This window comes from Ammospiza caudacuta, chromosome 24, assembly GCF_027887145.1.
Source record: "Ammospiza caudacuta isolate bAmmCau1 chromosome 24, bAmmCau1.pri, whole genome shotgun sequence".
NCBI classification, from domain to species: domain Eukaryota; kingdom Metazoa; phylum Chordata; class Aves; order Passeriformes; family Passerellidae; genus Ammospiza; species Ammospiza caudacuta.
Genome location: NC_080616.1, coordinates 2732815 through 2749319, shown reverse-complemented (window position 1 = coordinate 2749319; position 16505 = coordinate 2732815). Strand labels below are relative to the sequence as shown.

General features: G+C 51.0%; 1 protein-coding gene across 1 annotated transcript in view; it reads left to right on the top strand.

The window, feature by feature from the left end:
• Positions 1-14190: 14190 nt before the first annotated feature.
• KDM5B (lysine demethylase 5B) overlaps positions 14191-16505 on the top strand; it is a 59275-nt gene continuing 56960 nt past the window's right edge. The window contains exon 1 of the mRNA XM_058819216.1: positions 14191-14334. Coding sequence (XP_058675199.1) covers positions 14197-14334 — 138 coding nt within the window. The 5' untranslated portion in view covers positions 14191-14196. The remainder of the gene's footprint in view (positions 14335-16505) is intronic.

The following is a 16505-nucleotide window of genomic DNA, read 5'->3' as shown; positions in this document are numbered from 1 at the left end:
TCTGTGAGAGCTGACCAGGAATTGCTTTGGCTCCTCTTTTTCTGGATCACTGTATTTTTTTTTAGCCATTGTGTTGAGTCAATCTGATTTGCAGCTGGAAGTTACCAGTTTTACAAGGATGGGGAGAGCAGTCTTAGTGCTTTATCACCTCCGTGGTTGTGTCAGACAGCCAGCCCTGCTGCTGTGCAGGATGTGTGGCAATCACACCTCCTGCCATTCAGCACAGCTAGTGTGGCCAGTGTTTCAGTGAGTTTCTCATTTGTTTTTCCTTGTGGTTTTATGTTCCAGGGTAGACATAACTGTCATGAATTTGAAGTCCTGTTGATTAACATATTTTCCTGCCTACTGGTTGATTAAGCAAATGTGTTTGGTGGGGCCCAGGGACAGACACAATTCATTCCAGTCAGAAGGACTCCATGTTGGCAATCATTCAGGTTTTAATGGGATGGCAGTTCCCAGAGAGAAACGTGCACAGGGCTGTTTGGTGCCATGCAAGGGTCAGGTTTTCACCCCAAACATCCTGTATTGCCAGCAGATCATGGGGAGTGCTCTGTGCCACAAGTGCAGCACCATCATTTCCTTTGGAAGTTAATTGTGTTGGAATTGTGGGTTTCTGAACTGGCCTTTAGTGGGATCTTTTAGCAGTGATTTGGCTTTTCTGTGAGGAATTTGGTTTCATTGAAGCCTGGCCTACTCTCTCCTGCAAATAGTGTCTGGTTTTTACTGCATTGTGGATTACTTGTGTAGAGGCCACTTCCTCTGCAGTGGGAGTTGGCTCATGGTGTGTCTGTTTGAGGTGTGTTCATTGCTGAGGCTGTGCAGGGCACTCAGCCATGTAAAATCCTGGTGCACATGGAATGCTGAGCTCTGAAAACCTGGGAATGGCATTCTCTGTAGGCATTAGATGAGAAGCATTATGCTTTTAATTTTTAAAAGTAACATGGAATGTTACTTAGAGAAGATGTAATCTGCAACATGATGGGTGGAAGGTTTCACAAGAGATGCTCTGGCACCTGGTAGCAATGGGACTGCTGCTGAAAACACATTATACATTTTCAGCCTACATCATACTTGAAGCTTCATCATATTAGTATTAAGAAACCCTGTTGCTTTAGCTAGTGGGCAGCTGCTCTCTGTGTAGGCATGTGCATGCTGAGCTAAGATAAGATAGGGTTTTTCTCAGATATGAAGCCAATTACAGCAGGAAAATCCTGCTAAAACTGCTCTTGCTTCAGTGAGCTGCAGAAACCCTTAAAAATGTTCTAATTACTGACTCTATGGTTGGATTAGCAAATGTGTGGCTCATCTGCTTCCTGAAATGTAGAGGAGAACTTGCACTGAATTAAAATTTGAGTGTAAGAGTGAACTTCTGAAACTTGCAGAGGTTGATGTTAGCTGTCACTTTAAGGAAATTGCTTGCTTGGCACTCTGAAAGCCTTTCTCCAATTCTGTACTTTAATTGTTGTTTTGTTTGATAAGAAATGCCCATACTTGTGCTTTGCACAGTCATGTGCCTGTTTGCACTGGCAGAAGTGCAGGCATTATCTAGTGGTAACTAAATATATCTTTACCTGTGTGGTGACACAGCTTTCTCCAGTATTGAGATTGGCAATTAATAGCTCTCACCTGACAGAAAAACTTGTGTGAGTCAAGAGGTGGAGGAGGAGGAGGAAATGAGTTGGAGCCATGGCGGTCACTGTGAACTTTGTGGTAAATTCTGGTGTTATCTGTGAGATCTGTTCTAGGATAGTTCTGGTGCTGTTCCAGGAGAATGCAATGCAGCAGAATTTGATTTCCACCCACTCTCCTCTCTGAAAAAGCAATCTGAGTCCCCTTTAATGTGCTAATATCTATATTTTATATATAATTATGTACATTTCTGATTTCTGTAGTAAGTATGCCACAGTGTAATTGTATGATGAAAGAGGTAACATAAGCCCACAGCTACACATGCCTCTACCTCCTTACTACAGACAAACTGATCTCGGTTAATATCAGAAAGAACTTTTGTGTCTCACATACTTAAAATTCTGTCAAATAGGCAAGGTTCACCCATTCACTCATTCCATTACTTTATGCCTGCTTACAGGAGCATCTTTGCACAATTTTTGGTGTTTTGTCCCAGGCCTTCAGCCTTGCTAGGCCTGCTGGCATTTCTGTTGGAATTCTCCAGATTCCCCAAGAGAAGCCAGGCTGGCATGGTTCTGTAGTGACTCTGCTTTGCAGTGCAGTCCCTGTGAGCTCTGTCAGAGAGCTTGAGAGCTGCAGCAGTGCTGCCATGTGCCCAGTGCCTCTGCTCTGCCAGATAAACCTTTGCAGCAGGCCATGGTTTCCTGTGTGTAGGAGATGCTGCACGGAAACAAAGCTGCCATGGTCACTATTTATAGTGCAGAGCTATTTCTGTGCAGGGGGTGGGCTTTTCACTGGCTTTGCTGAAGTTTTGTGGCAACAAAAAGAAAGGGACCTTAAAGCTCATCTCACTCCACCCTCTGCCATGGGCAGAGACACCTTTCACTAGCCCAGGGTGCTCCAAGCCCCATCCAGCCTGGCCTTGGGCACTTCAGGCATGAGGCAGTCACAGCTTCTCTGGGACCCAGGGCCTCCCCACCCTCACAGAAGTACCTTTGAAGTCGCATTTATTTTATAATTCCAAAAAGTTTATGAAGAAAAATGAGCCTGGTACTAAATGTGGCGATGCCGTATCCTGGATAGGAGCTGTGAGCTGCTCTGGCTGGGAAAACACAGAGGCTTCTGTCAGGAAAAAGATCCTGAATGAGGTGACTCCTGATCGTGCCTGTTTTGTCATGTTTATAAGGAATTACTTCAAATAAAAAAGTGTTTTCTTCTGAAGTCCAAAAACAAGGACTGGGCTTATAAGTAAATTCAGCAGTAAAGAGCTGAAGAACAATTTTCCATCATATTGCAGGAGTCCCTGGAAGGGCTGTAGGGTTTCTGTGTGTGTTGGGGAGGTGATAATGATTAATCACTTGGCTCTATCTGGGTTTGAACTAAAAGGACTAACAGTGTAAGTTCAGGCTGTGCAGAGACTTTGATCTACAGATTTCCCCTAAAAGTTGGGCAAGTAGATTAAAGATGTGGAGTCTCAACTGGCTGTTAATGGGGAGAGGAATGAGAGCATGATGAAATGGGGAAAATTACATTGCTCTGAAGGTTTTGTAGGTGTTGGCTGACAAGATGCTGAGAATACCAAGATATTAAATTAAAAATAAAAATGGCAAGAGTCACATGAGGAGTGGTGCTGTGTGTGGAGCCTTTCAGTGGATTGAGCCAGTTAAACCCTGGTCTCCATCTTTCTGCTGTCATGTCCCCGTTCCTTGGCGTTCTGCAGACCCTCCTTTGCATGGCCAGCTTCATGTGATATAAAATGTGTTGAGTTGTCTAAAGATACTCTGAGATGTTGACATACTACCTTGTTTTCTCAAACTTCCAGCCAACTTTCAGGAGCAGGTTTCCCACTTTTTCTGTAGCATTATTTTGTTTTCCCTGGTCTGTGTCAGGAACTTTGGGTACTTGGGCACAAAAACTTAAATCCTTCTTTTCAAATGTTTGCTAGAAAACAATAGCTGTAAACACTAAGCTTGAAGATCCAGAAAACATTCTGGAAACATTTAGGAATTACTTTTTTCTAATGCTGAACAGTTAATTAGAAATTCAGAGAGACTTGGGAAACCTTAAGTGAATTACTCTTTATGAGAAAAAAAAGGTGGATCTGAGTCCCTTTAAAATGAAGCATTGCAGCCCACTGGATGTGCTCATCTTGGCTCTAAGAACTATTCCAGGCTTCTGTGTGACATGAGTAAATGTGTGAGTGGTCTCTCAATTTTGGCTCAATATGTGCAGCTGTGATTTTGATACGTCAGCTGCAAAGCTGAGGGAGGAACAAGGGTTTAAAAAAAGTGGCAAGCACGTCCTGATCACAGGCAGGAATATTGAAATTCATTTTATAGGGTTGGGACTGGAGATCAGATGTTGAGAGAAGTTGAAAAGAATGTTCCAGATGACTTGGGTTTGTGTGCATGTGGGTCTGATCAGGGCTCCAGAAGGGCTGCCCCAGATGTGTTGCCTGAGGCATTTCTGCCCCTGCAGCCCTGCTCCCCTCGGGAGGTGATGGGAGATGTTGAGCTGCCATCACCCTGTGCTGAGGGCCTGTTTGTGGCTTCCTCCTAAGCTGCAGCTCTTTCATCTCTGAATAGTTCTGGATTGAAGTGGTGAGAGGCTTTGCTGGGCTCTATCTGCAGACCTGTCTCTGCTCCATACACACCAGGCAGCAAGTGCCTGTTGTTGTCAAGTCCAGAACTTGTGTTTGACTTCAGAAGGCTTAAACTGGGACAAATTCCTGTCTGAAATGGCTCAAACTTCCTGAGACTGAGCTCAGAAGGAGCTGGGAAGGGGCTCAGCCTGGAGAGAAGGAGGCTCGGGGGGGCCCTTGTGGCTCTGCACAGCTCCTGACAGGAGGGGACAGCCAGGGTGGGGTCAGGCTCTGCTCTCAGGGGACAGGCACAGGACAGGAGGAAACAGCCTCGAGTGTCACTGGGGAGATTGAGATTAAATGTTAGGGAAAATGTCCTCCCAAAAGGGAGGTCAAGCACTGGCACAGGCTGCCCAGGACAGTGGTGGAGTCACCATCCCTGGTAGTGATGATGACTCCACCACATCATTTTGAAAAGTTTTTTTCAAAAAACTTGTGGATGTGGCACTTGAGACATGGTTTAGTGGTGAACATGGCAGTGCTGGGGGAATAGTTGGACTCTGGTTTTGTCCAGTCTCAATGTTTCTGTGATTTTTGCCCTGCAGTTTTCATCTGTCCTTTCTCCTAGACAAGAACCCCTGAGGTTACTGGCTGTCAGTGTTCCAGTTCCTGTTTCAGAGGTGGCTGCTGTGAGGGACTTGTTGCAGAACTCCAAATTAGGGAGGAATTCAAAGCAATGTTCTTCAAGAAGGCTGCAAAGACCTTCAGCATCTTTGTGTTGCTTTTCCTTTTCTTAGAGCTCTGTGGCTGCAACTGTCAAATGCATTTCATGCTCTTACCTCACCACCACTTGCAAAAGCTGCACTTCACTTGTTCTGCTGAGAGTGGGGATCTTTGTGGCTTTTCAGTTATTTCCAAACCCTGTTGTGGAACCTGCCTTGGGTGCTGCTGCTGGTGTGCAGTGTTCTCAAGAGATTGTGATATCCCACATTGAGCCTGGTGCTGTCTTCCAGCAGTTCAGGACTTTATTCTGTGTAATTCTGCACAAGCTGCCACAGCAATGCCCTATGCTGAGTTACTTTTCTTATATATGTATGCATTATATATACACACACACATATATATATGTGTATTTTATATCTTACCTGCTGGCTATCACTGTCCTTGTTGTCTCACACATGCAATCATGTTTTCACTCTTACACTGCCCTTGGCACTGAGCTTTGTATTAAATGGGATAAAAAAAAGTATATGTATATGTTATATATATTATATATATACACACACATATATATGTGTATTTTATCTTACCTGCTGGCTATCACTGTCCCTGTTGTCTCACACATGCAATCATGTTTTCACTCTTACATTGCATTTGGCACTGAGCTTTGTGTTAAATGGGATAAAAAAAGGTATATGTATATATTATATATATACACACACATATATATGTGTATTTTATCTTACCTGCTGGCTATCACTGTCCCTGTTGTCTCACACATGCAATCATGTTTTCACTCTTACATTGCATTTGGCACTGAGCTTTGTGTTAAATGGGATAAAAAGAAGTATATGTGTGTATATATATTATACATATATGTTTTATATATATATATATAATGTATATACACACACATATATATGTGTATTTTATATCTTACCTGCTGGCTATCACTGTCCTTGTTGTCTCACACATGCAATCATGTTTTCACTCTTACACTGCCCTTGGCGCTGAGCTTTGTGTTAAATAAATCTCATCCTGCAAGAAGGGCCCAGTTTTCCTTTGCTCCCCCAAACTCAGTGTAGGATCAGCTGGGTGCTGGAGCAGGGAACTGGGGTACCAGGGCTTAGCTGCAACTGCTGTGGAACCACAGACTCTGCTCCCTGCTAAGGGGGACAGAATGGTTTCTGCCTTTTTTCTTCCCAACTCCTGTGATGTGTTTATGTGGAAGGCAGAGCCCATGTGTGCATGGAAGTGTCCCAGTCACGTCTCAGTGTGCTATAGAACAGTTTCTGCCATTGTCCACAAATGCCTTTGAATCTGCTGTTAATGCCTTGCTGTGATCATATGAACATATGGCACCCAGAGATGGGGGCTCCTCTTCCTCACTTCCCTCAGCATTCCAGCAAGTTACTGGCACTTCCATGCACAGTACTCCTGTTTCTTGTTTTACTTGTTGCTGTGTTTAGTGTTTATCTTCCTCTCTGTGTTTTCAAATTCTGTGCCTGTTTCTTTGCTTGTTCACTGCTGTTGCAGATCCTGGCAGAGTGTTCTGGCTCCAGCTCTGTCTATTAGAGCATATGTGCACTGGCTTTGTTACTGTCACTGCCTGCAAGTACTTCATGTCTGCTGAGTATCTGCATGTGTTGGATCTGCCTGGTGAGGCTGAGGGGGGCAGCTTGACCCCATACTGCTTTGGGCTGGTTGTATTAAACACTCATACATGATCAGTGCAGGCACTTCTCTGAAGCACCTGTGTGCTGATACACCTCTTTATTCTTTGCTAATTGTGGGTGCTGGCAGATGAAGAGTAACCCTTAGTGTTGTACTTGTGGTCACTAAAGGCTTTTCTTGTTTAGTCTTGTATTTCCTTGTGAAAGATGCTCTAAGGTCTGTTGGAGACCTTGAATTTTTTACATCACTTTCCTCAGATGTGTGTAGTTCCAGGTATGAAGACAGTAAGCTAAGATTCCTTTGTGAAGCTCCCTCAGAACTCTGCTTTTGGAGGCCTAATTTTTGACTGTAAAGCTCCTAAATTCTTTCCATTGCAGATTAATGCCACTCTTTGCCCTTTGAATGCCTGCTGGTTCCCCAGCTTCTTTGAACCTGTGTGCCATCTCCCATACTCATTATCAGTCTTCCTTGGTATGATTCATGTGGGTTTTTGCCACCTTTGCTTTGCTGACATTGTCATCTTTGCCATCAGCACTGACTGAAATGTCTTCTCTGCCTTAATTCATGTAGCTCTTGCACATTTTCCATTGTACTCAAGTGATCTGCAACTATTTCTGCACCTTTAAATCCTTTTTAGGAGCAGTTTTACATGGCTCTTTATCAGTGAAAGCGTGGTTTAAAACCCAGGTTTTAACTTGGGTTTTAACAGACTTGATTAAGTTTTAACAAACTTGTCTGTTCAGCCTTGGACTGGACATTTTTAGTGTATTTTAAGTGATCCACAGGTGCTTAGATGGCTTTGTGTGTTGAACTTGCTGATTGAAACCTGGCTAGTAGCTTGGTGGGAGAGTTTGAGAGTGGAAATCCCTCTGGAATGCAGGTCCCTGAGTGCAAGGATCCCTGAATCCTGTGCCATTGCCCAAGTCAATGAAGTGTCCTCAGTGCCTTGGTAATGCCACCCCTGGTGTGTCTGAGAGCGAGTCTGGGTAACCCAGGGGGATTTTGGCTGCAGCAGAGGCAGGAAGCCTGACTAGGAACAAGAATTGCTAATTAAACATTTTCTGCAGAACCAGCTTCTCTCCTTGCCTGGGCCTGGGGGTGTCACAGCACCGTGGGAGGGACAGGGGTTCATCTGAGGTGGCACACACAGTGACAGAGGGCTGTGCAGGGCTGGCACAGGGCACTCTGCTGAGCTCTGGGGGGGTTCTGCTGCTGCTTGCCCTGGCAGAAGCCACAGCTGAGTCCAGATCCTCCTGGGGGACCAGCACTGATGGTACTTTCTTTCACTGCATCAAGTGGCTGGATTTTCATGTCTCAGTGTTTTTTTCTGAGAAAAAAGATAGGCTTTTGTGGTTTTATACATTGTGGCAAAGTGTGTTTCCCAACTTGCTCTGTTGTTGCCAGGGCTTCACTTTCTCAAGCACTGAGGCCTGGGGCTGAGCAGTCACCCCAAGGCTCCCTGAACAGGCGGTGCAGAGCAGCAGGGGGGGTTGGGTGAGGTTACTCTGACCTATTTTAGGCACCTGTCTTAAGATAAAGAACTTCAAAGCCTCACCCTCACTGCCTGTCAGTGCTACACTGGTGCCGGGTCCCTTTCCAGCCTCCCCACCATGAGAATCCCACCTGCTGCACGTCCTGCCTGGGAGCAGGCTGTGTCCCACACTGCTGGAGCACAGGAAGGTGCAGCCCAAATTTCTTGAGTGTGAGTCAGTGAGTGCCTGAGAGCAAGGTGAGGCGTGTGAAACAGCACCTCAGCTCTGCCTTTCCAGCACTTCCAACAGCTGTGGTTTGCTTATCCTTGTTCTTAGGGTAGTCTGGGCAAGGATTTGGAGTAAGGCTTTACTCAGCTTTAATAGCAGTTAATGATAGGGTAAGGGACTTACAGAATTTTATTAATAAAAGTAATGCTGAAGGCAGTTGCACAACTGCAGGGGAGCTTCCATATTGGCTCCACATGCTCACCAGCTGTTCTTACCTGGCTGCTGACAGTCCCCACTGGACCTGTGTGCAGCTGGGGGACTTCAGTCCTCGGCCACTCTGTTCCAGCCCACAGCCCAGGCTCAGGTTTCCTGCCTGCCCCCTCTGCAGGCCCCTCAGCAGGGTTTCCTGTGCTCACAGCTCCAGCCTGAGGAGTTCAGAGCTGCTGAGGCTCTTTGGCTGCCCCAGAGTGCAGAAGGGATCACAGGGAGCAGTGCAGAGAGGGGCAGCTTCTGGAGGAAAGGCAGAGACATACCAGAGCATCTCTAGATTAAAACCAATGGTTCTGTTGTAGTAAAAGTTGCCAGCAGTCCCTAATTCCCCATCTGGGTGCTGCTGCTGAGCCTCACCTAGGACACAGTGTGAGACAGATGATCTGGCCTGGCATCAGAGCAAGAGCCAGTGCAGTGTCTGAGCTGGGAGCTGTGCTGTAAATGCCAGAGCCCAGTGTATTCAGAATACTCCATAATTCTGACCAGGATCCCAAGATCACAGTGCCTTGTCACTAGCAGCCCTGTTTCTCAAGGACTGCTGTGCATCACCATCTCTGGGAGCAGCTGGAAAATGTAAAACCCTTCTCAAGCCTTGATGATGACACTTGGACTGCGTTGCAAGTTTGTGCAGGCTGTTGGTTTGCCCAGGAAAACTGGTTTGGTTTGATCTGTCAGAGATTCTGCTTACTAAATCTGTTTGTTCCCAGGAACCTATTTTCTTAAAGAGCAGAGAAGCTCAGCACATCTCTCCCTGCCCTGTACTCCTCTAAACATGCAGAGCTTTAATTAGGCCAGACTGTGCTGATGAAATGAGGGCTTTGGCTTCAGTGGAGTTTCAACTCCCAAGTGGTGCTGGTGGTGCCTGGACATGGCAGTGCACCCCCTGGGCAGGATCTCCAGCTCACTTCTGGGTTATTCTGGAGTGTTACCATATTTCCCTGAGTGTTGTTCATTGCAGAGCCTCTGGCAGCTGTTTGCTTGGCTGTTCCAGTGTCCCAAGAGCAGATATCTTCTGAGAAGTCCAGGTGTTTCCTAAAGCTGCTCCTCTTTGTGCCAGGCTGATGGCACCAGGGCTGCAGTGGCAGCTCTTGCTGTGACACAGAATTAAACCAAACAGACCCAAACTGGGATGGAAAGTGTTGTGTCAAGGGTCTGGTAGCCAACCTTTGTCTGAAGAGGAGAGCTAGTCTAGAATGGCAGGGGCAAGTACACAGAAGTGGAAAAATTAACCTGATTATCTGTACTCTGCTCTCATGAGACACCAACTGCAGAGTTGCATCTATCTCTGGGGTCCCCTGCACAGGAAGGAGGTGATGCTGCTGGAGTGAGTCCAGAGGAGCCCATGAAGCTGATCAGAGGGATGGAGCAGCTCTCCTGTGAAGAAAGGCTGAGAAAATTGGGATTGTTCAGCATGGGGAAGAGAAGCTTTGGGGTGACCTAATTGAAGCCTTCCAGTACCTGAAGAGAGCGTACAGGAAGGATGAAGAGAGATCATTTACAAGGGAATGGCTTCACACTGCCAAAGGGCAGGGTTAGATGGAATATTGGGAAGGAATTCCTCCCTGTGAGGGTGCTGAGGCCCTGGCCCAGAGCAGCTGTGGCTGCCCCATCCCTGAAGTGTCCATGGCCAGGTAGGACATGGCTTGGAGCAACCTGAGATAGTGGAAGGTGTCCTGCCCCCATGGCAGAGTGTGGAACAAGATAAGCTTTGAAGTCCTTCCCAACCCAAACCAGTCTGGGATTCTGTGATCTTCCTTGCAGTGTCTGAGTCAGATACATAAAAGCAAACAGGTCAGCCTAGGCTGTGTGAACAGAGTGCTCCAGGCAGGTGATGGCTGGTGCAGGAGATTGAAGGGGAGTTTGCACTAGTAGGGAAATTCAGGGTATGGTGCCCATCCAAGAAAACACAAAAGATTTGCTAAATATTCCTCCAGGCTGATGGGACTCCAGTAATCAGATGGTGTGTGAGTGAGCTGTGCTGCAGCAGCCTGCAAAGGGACACTCAGCTGTGAATGTTCTGGACAGATACTCTGTTTGCAGCTCACAGCTGGGCAAGGATGGAGGAGCTGCCAAGAATAAATCCCTGATGTGGTGAAGAATGCTTGGCTTCAGTTGGAAGCCTTGGCACTCCTCACCTTGGGCTAACCCCTTTGCATGGCCTTTGCACTGTGTGTTGGAGCCCTGTTCCCTGATTTCTCACTGTCCCTGCTTGGTCCCTGCCAGTCCTGCAGCTGCTCCTGGGTTAACACTGAGCTGCAGCAAATGGGGGAATTCTGCTCACAGGGCACAAATGGAACAGGCTTGGAGAAAGCCCATCTAATAAAAGGTTAATTAATGGCAGTCAACTGAACCATGGAAGAAGGAATGTCTGCACTCTCATTCCAGCCGAGGGAAATCAGCTTTTTATTCCTGCAGCTTGTGCCTCTAACACTTGGGGAATTGGGTTTCTAAGCCAGACAGTGCTGTGCCACACTAATCCTCTGAACAGAACAAATACTGCAGATGTCACAGCAGAGGGAAGATGCAGAGAAGGCAACGTGCAAAAGTACACATTTGTGGTGATGAAGTGTTTTCATTAGCAGTAGCAAGGTTAGCAGGAAAGACAAGTAAGATGCTTGATGGGATGCACAGACCCTCCAGGGCTTCCTGCTTACCTTAAATCTCCATCTTACCCACCCCTGAGCCACTTTGCCCTCCCTTCAAGGCACCTGTTTTTTATCCCTGGGTCATCCTTTGATCTCCCTGCTTTGCCCATCTTCAGATCTTTGCACCAAGTGCTTTTTCTCCTCCATCAGAGTTACTCAAGTAAAACTCCTGTGTCTGAGTGTTTTTTCATCACAGCCCCATGGGAGGCCTTTAGATGTGACAGAAGTAGCAGAAACAGTCCTGCTGAATGTGGTCCTTCAGCTCTGATGAAAGGAGTCCTCAGGGAATCATTGCAGAAATGGATTTATTTGTGGAACACCATAATCCACTGTTGATCAAACATCCCTGCCCCTCAGGGACACTCAGACCCAAAGTTTCAAAGGTAGTGTTCTGCTGTGCCAGAGCCCCTCAAGTTTGGGATGTGCTGCAGATCAGCTGTTGGAAGGTGATGAACCTGCTTTGTTTTCTCTACAGGTGATGATATTTGGTGATTTGTACCATGAGGTCTCTTGGTGTAAATGAAAGTACAAACAGGTATGGTGCATTTCACATTTATGGGTAAAGCTCCCTGCTAAACCTGATCTTGTTTTTGTACAAGGAGAGGGGTATAGTGACTTCCATCAGATGTAGGTCAAACTGGGGGAAGGAAAGAACAGGAGCCTCCTGGAAACTGGAGATGTTCCTGCTGGCTGAGGACTCTGCAGGGCTCCCAGAAGCTGAGCCTGCCTGGGCTCCTGGAGCTGCATCTGGGGGTGACTCCAGGCCCACCCTGTCCCTGCCGGGGTGGGACTGTCACCGTGTCCCTGCCAGGGTGGGACTGTCACAGTGTCCCTGCTAGGATGGGACTGTCACCCTGTCCCTGCCAGGGTGGGACTGTCACCGTGTCCCTGCCGGGGTGGGACTGTCACCCTGTCCCTGCTAGGATGGGACTGTCACCGTGTCCCTGCCAGGGTGGGACTGTCACCGTGTCCCTGCCAGGGTGGGACTGTCACCCTGTTCCTGCCAGGGTGGGACTGTCACAGTGTCCCTGCCAGGGTGGGACTGTCAGAGCTCAGCGCTGCTGCCGCTGCTGTGCTGCCTGGGGCCGGGTGCTGACTCGGGCTCGGCTCGGCATCGGCGCTGGCCCAGCACGGCCCCTGAGCCCGGGGTGGGATGGAGAGCAGTCTGTGCTGCCAGGCTCGGAGGTGGTGCCTTGTCCTGTGCCCTTGGCAGGGACAGTCCCCAGGTGCGGATCCTGCTCCTCTGCAGGCCCCCAGGGCAGCTCAGAGGGGAGGATCTCTCCCTGTGACACCGCCTGCACAAATGCTTAACAAAAGCTGTGTCCGCTTGCTTTTTTCTCTCCATTTTTAAGTGAGGAAAAGAATTATGTTTGTCCTAAACTAGCCCTGAGCACTTCGTACAAATTTTTGATTCAGTGTAACCGTGACTAGCAGAGCAGAGAGCTGACAGCTTCCTCCTCATCCCCTCTCCCGGGGCAGGTGTTCCGTGCGGTGGGAGCACGGTGTGACATGGAGCCGATTCCATGAGCATCCATCCCTGCTGCGGCAGCGTGCAGCGGGGCGAACTCGGGGCCTTGCTGCCCGAACCCTGCTCTGCAATTCGGTGTTACTTCTCCAGCCACGGCTGTTAACAGGGGACGCTTTTCTGAGTTTTAGTGAAATTTGAAGCCGGTAAGTGAAGTTTTACAAGAAATGACACCCTGAGCATTGTGTGCACATCTCAAAAGTTGCAATTGTTGGTTTCATTGTCGGATGTGACAGCACCGCTGTTGGCTCCGCTCTGGACCGGTGACCTGAAGTATCGAGGGTGACTTTGTGCCTTCAGGGGCCGTGGAAGCCCCGGCGGTGCGGGAGTCGCTACCGGGGGTCCCTGGGGCGGTGCCGGGCCGGGGGTCGCTACCGGGGGTCCCTGGGGCCCGGGGGCGATGCCAGGCCGGGGGTCCGTGCCGGGGGGCGGTGCCGGGCCGGGGGGCCGGGCCGGGAGCGGGGCCGCCCCCCCGCGCACGTGCGCTACGTGCGGCGCCTGCTGCGGCGGGGCCGCCCCTCCCCCGCCCGGCACCGCCCCCCAGCCCCGCTGCCGGGGCCGGGACCGCCCAGTGTGGGACCCCCGGCGGGGGGAGCCCCGGTAACCGCCGAGCCGCGGGGGGGGAACCTCGCGGCGCTCCCTCGGGAACGGGAGCGCTCCTTCCCCCCGCGCTGCTCGGGGCCGGCGGGCAGGACAATGGCCCGGCTCCCCCCGAACAAAGGGGCCGGGCCGGGGCCGCGGGGGCTCCGCGGCCGGGGCAGACAATGCGGCCGCGCGGAGGCGGACGGTCCCGCCCCGCGCGTGACGCGACCCGTGCTCAGCCAATGGCGGCGCGCGGAGAGGCTCTTTAAAAAAAGTAGCGCCGGCTGCGGTCCGCTGTCAGCTGTGCGGATCCCTCCGCGCATGTAAACACAGCGCCGGCGGCCCCGCGCGGGGGGGCGGGACGGAGCGGCCGGGCCGCGGGGGGCGCGGCGGGCGGGGAGCGCGGCCCGGGGCCTCCCCGAACCAGCGGTGCTGGGGGGAGCGGCCGCAGCGCGCCCGGGGCCAGGGGCCGCGCACAAAGGCGGCGGGAGCGGGGGGCGCGAGGCTGCGGCCCGGCGGGGCGGGGGGCACGGGGACGGAACCCCAGCGGGCGGCCGCGGTGAGCGGCGCTCTCTGGGCCTCGCTCTCCGCCGGTGCCCGGTAGCGGACGAGGGGTCGGCGCCGCGCGGGGCAGGCCGCGCTCCAGAGGAGCCGCCGCTGCCTGCTCCCCCCGCCCCCAACGGGCCCTCCCCGGTCCGGCCCCGGGCCCCCGCACAAAGGCGCGGGCGGGGCGGGGCAGCCGCGCCCCCTCCCCTGCCCGGGCCGGGCGGACTCTTTTCCCAGCCCCGGCCCCCCCGCGGACGCGCACGGAGCGCGGCGGCTCCGGAGATTGTTCGGAGCGCGGAGCGGAGCGGCCGCCCCGGCCGGGCCATGGCCGAGTTCCTGCCCCCGCCCGAGTGCCCCGTCTTCGAGCCCAGCTGGGAGGAGTTCGCCGACCCCTTCGCCTTCATCCACAAGATCCGGCCCATCGCCGAGCAGACCGGCATCTGCAAGGTGCGGCCGCCGCCGGTGAGTGCCCGCATGGCGCCGCCGGGAGCGGCCTTTGTGTGGGGCCCGGCCCGGCTCCCCCCGGCCCGCGGCCGCGCAGGTGACCCCGGGCAGGCGAGGCCGCCCCTCAGAAGTTTCACTGGGCTGGGGCTGAGGGGAGCGAAGGAAGCGGCCGCTTCCCCCGCGAAGTGGCTCCTAAGTGTCGGAGCTCCCGGTGGGGGAGTCGCCAGAGCGGCCGTGAAGGGAGCGGGGGCGGGGGGCAGTTGCCCCGGCCGGGCCCGGCCTCTCCCCGGCTCCCGGGGTTGGCCGGGGCCTCGCGCCCGGAGCGGCCCCACCGAACCCCGGAGGAGGTCCCGGGGTGCTGCCCTCCATGTTGGCATTGTGGCCGTGTGGGGCCGGGGGGACCCGCTCCCCGCAGCCCCCGGCCCCGCCGCGGCCTCCCCGGCCTCGGCTCACTTCTAGCGCAGGGAACTGTTCCTCAAGTTGGACAAGACCAAACTCCGCAGCCGTGAGTTTGGCTGGTGGCTGTGCGAGCTGAAGCCTAGACAGACATGGCCACCATTTTAGAATGCAATCCACAGTGGGAAGAAGTAGTAAGCCTTCATCTTCATCATCATCATCTCAACCGATGGTGTAGCAAGCTCAAAATTGGGGTATGAATTCTGATTTCCCCTTGTTCGTCGACTCAATTTACTAAGAAATGCTGTGACGATCTTAGAACCACAGTTTTGTGGAGTCAGAATTCTTAGTTTGTTTAAAGGAATGAACACCCACACTGGTGAGGAGAGGGGCTTCTGGAAGTAAAAATCTAATTAAACAATGTGTGAATAATCTTTATTTTGAGTGAATTGCTCTTCCCCTCAGTGGAGCGTGGTGTGAGTCTTGGGCTGGTGCAGCCAGGTAAGGCAGTTAACATGACGGCAACAACTAAAATGTTAAACAGGCACTGAGCTTACATCTCCTCCAGCAAGGGGGGAAGCTGACTGAACAGTTTGTAGGCTGAAGTTTTGCAAGTGAGACTTTGACTTCAAAGAAATAATGTTCAGAAACACACACTCCTTACTTTTGTGTTTTGGTTGTTGCTGGGACTCCTCTTGTGTCCATTCTTTTCCTTCTGAATTAAAATAGTAATAACTTGCTGAGTTAGTGTCTGAGGTGGCAGAGTGAACAATGTTGTTGCTGGAGAGGAAGGAAGGTGTTCCAGCTCTTTGGAGGAATAATCCCCGATTGCTGTGTGAAGAGAGCTCTTGAATTTGTGTCCTGGTAGAATGTGCCAGGGTTTCTTTTCATGCAGGGCAGCCAGATGCTCAGAGTTAAGGGGGTAAGATGGTTTTTGTTACAGAGTCACCACTGAAGATCTGTGTAGTACTTTTTAGTAGATGTTTTGAGGTTTTAAGTTGCCAAGTTGCCAACAATGTTTCAGCAACTGCGACCAGAACTGCTTTTTTTGTTTGGTTGGGTTTCTTGAGAGGGTTATTTTTCTGTTTGGATGTTTTTGAGGGGGATGTCTTTTTGTTTTAAAAACATCTCATCTAAAAAATCCCATCTTTCTTGGCTGCTTGTGTAAAAAGCCAAAACCTTATCAGCAAGCTGCTTGTAGGAGGTTATCTGTTGGAGATCATAAATCACCAGCCCTCCAAAGGACTGAATTACTCACTGCAACTGCGTTTTCAGCTGCTCTCCTCTTCCTCAAGGGGCAGGTATTGCAGCACATATTACACCAGGTGCTGTGCCTGCCTGGCCGTGGGATCAGCTCTTTGAGCATATTTAGAAGCAGGATGAAAATAGTTGGAGCCGCTGAGGGCTGAGCACGGGTGGTTCTGTGGAGCCTGGCTTTGGGAGAGCTGAGCTCCCATGGCTTTATCTTTCCTGGATAATGCCTGGGATGACTTGTGAAGTGCGTGCTTGGTTCAGCGGCCTGGAGCATAGAGGGAGCTCTTCCAAAGCGACCAGAAAACCCTTTAAGTTGACGTAGTTCCTGGCCTTCCCCCTGCGAGCAGGAGCCGCAGTGAATATTCAGTTATTGTTCTTTTTGGTGTAATCGAGGGGTCTGTAATTCCGTGAGCTAGAGCCTGCCCTGCCCTGTGCACAGCAGTGTGTGTGGCCAGCTGGATGCCTTGTTTGGTGATGGCTGGCCTTTGGAATCCTCCTCATCCCAGGGAATCTCCTGCCGGCGTGCGCAGTCTGGTTAC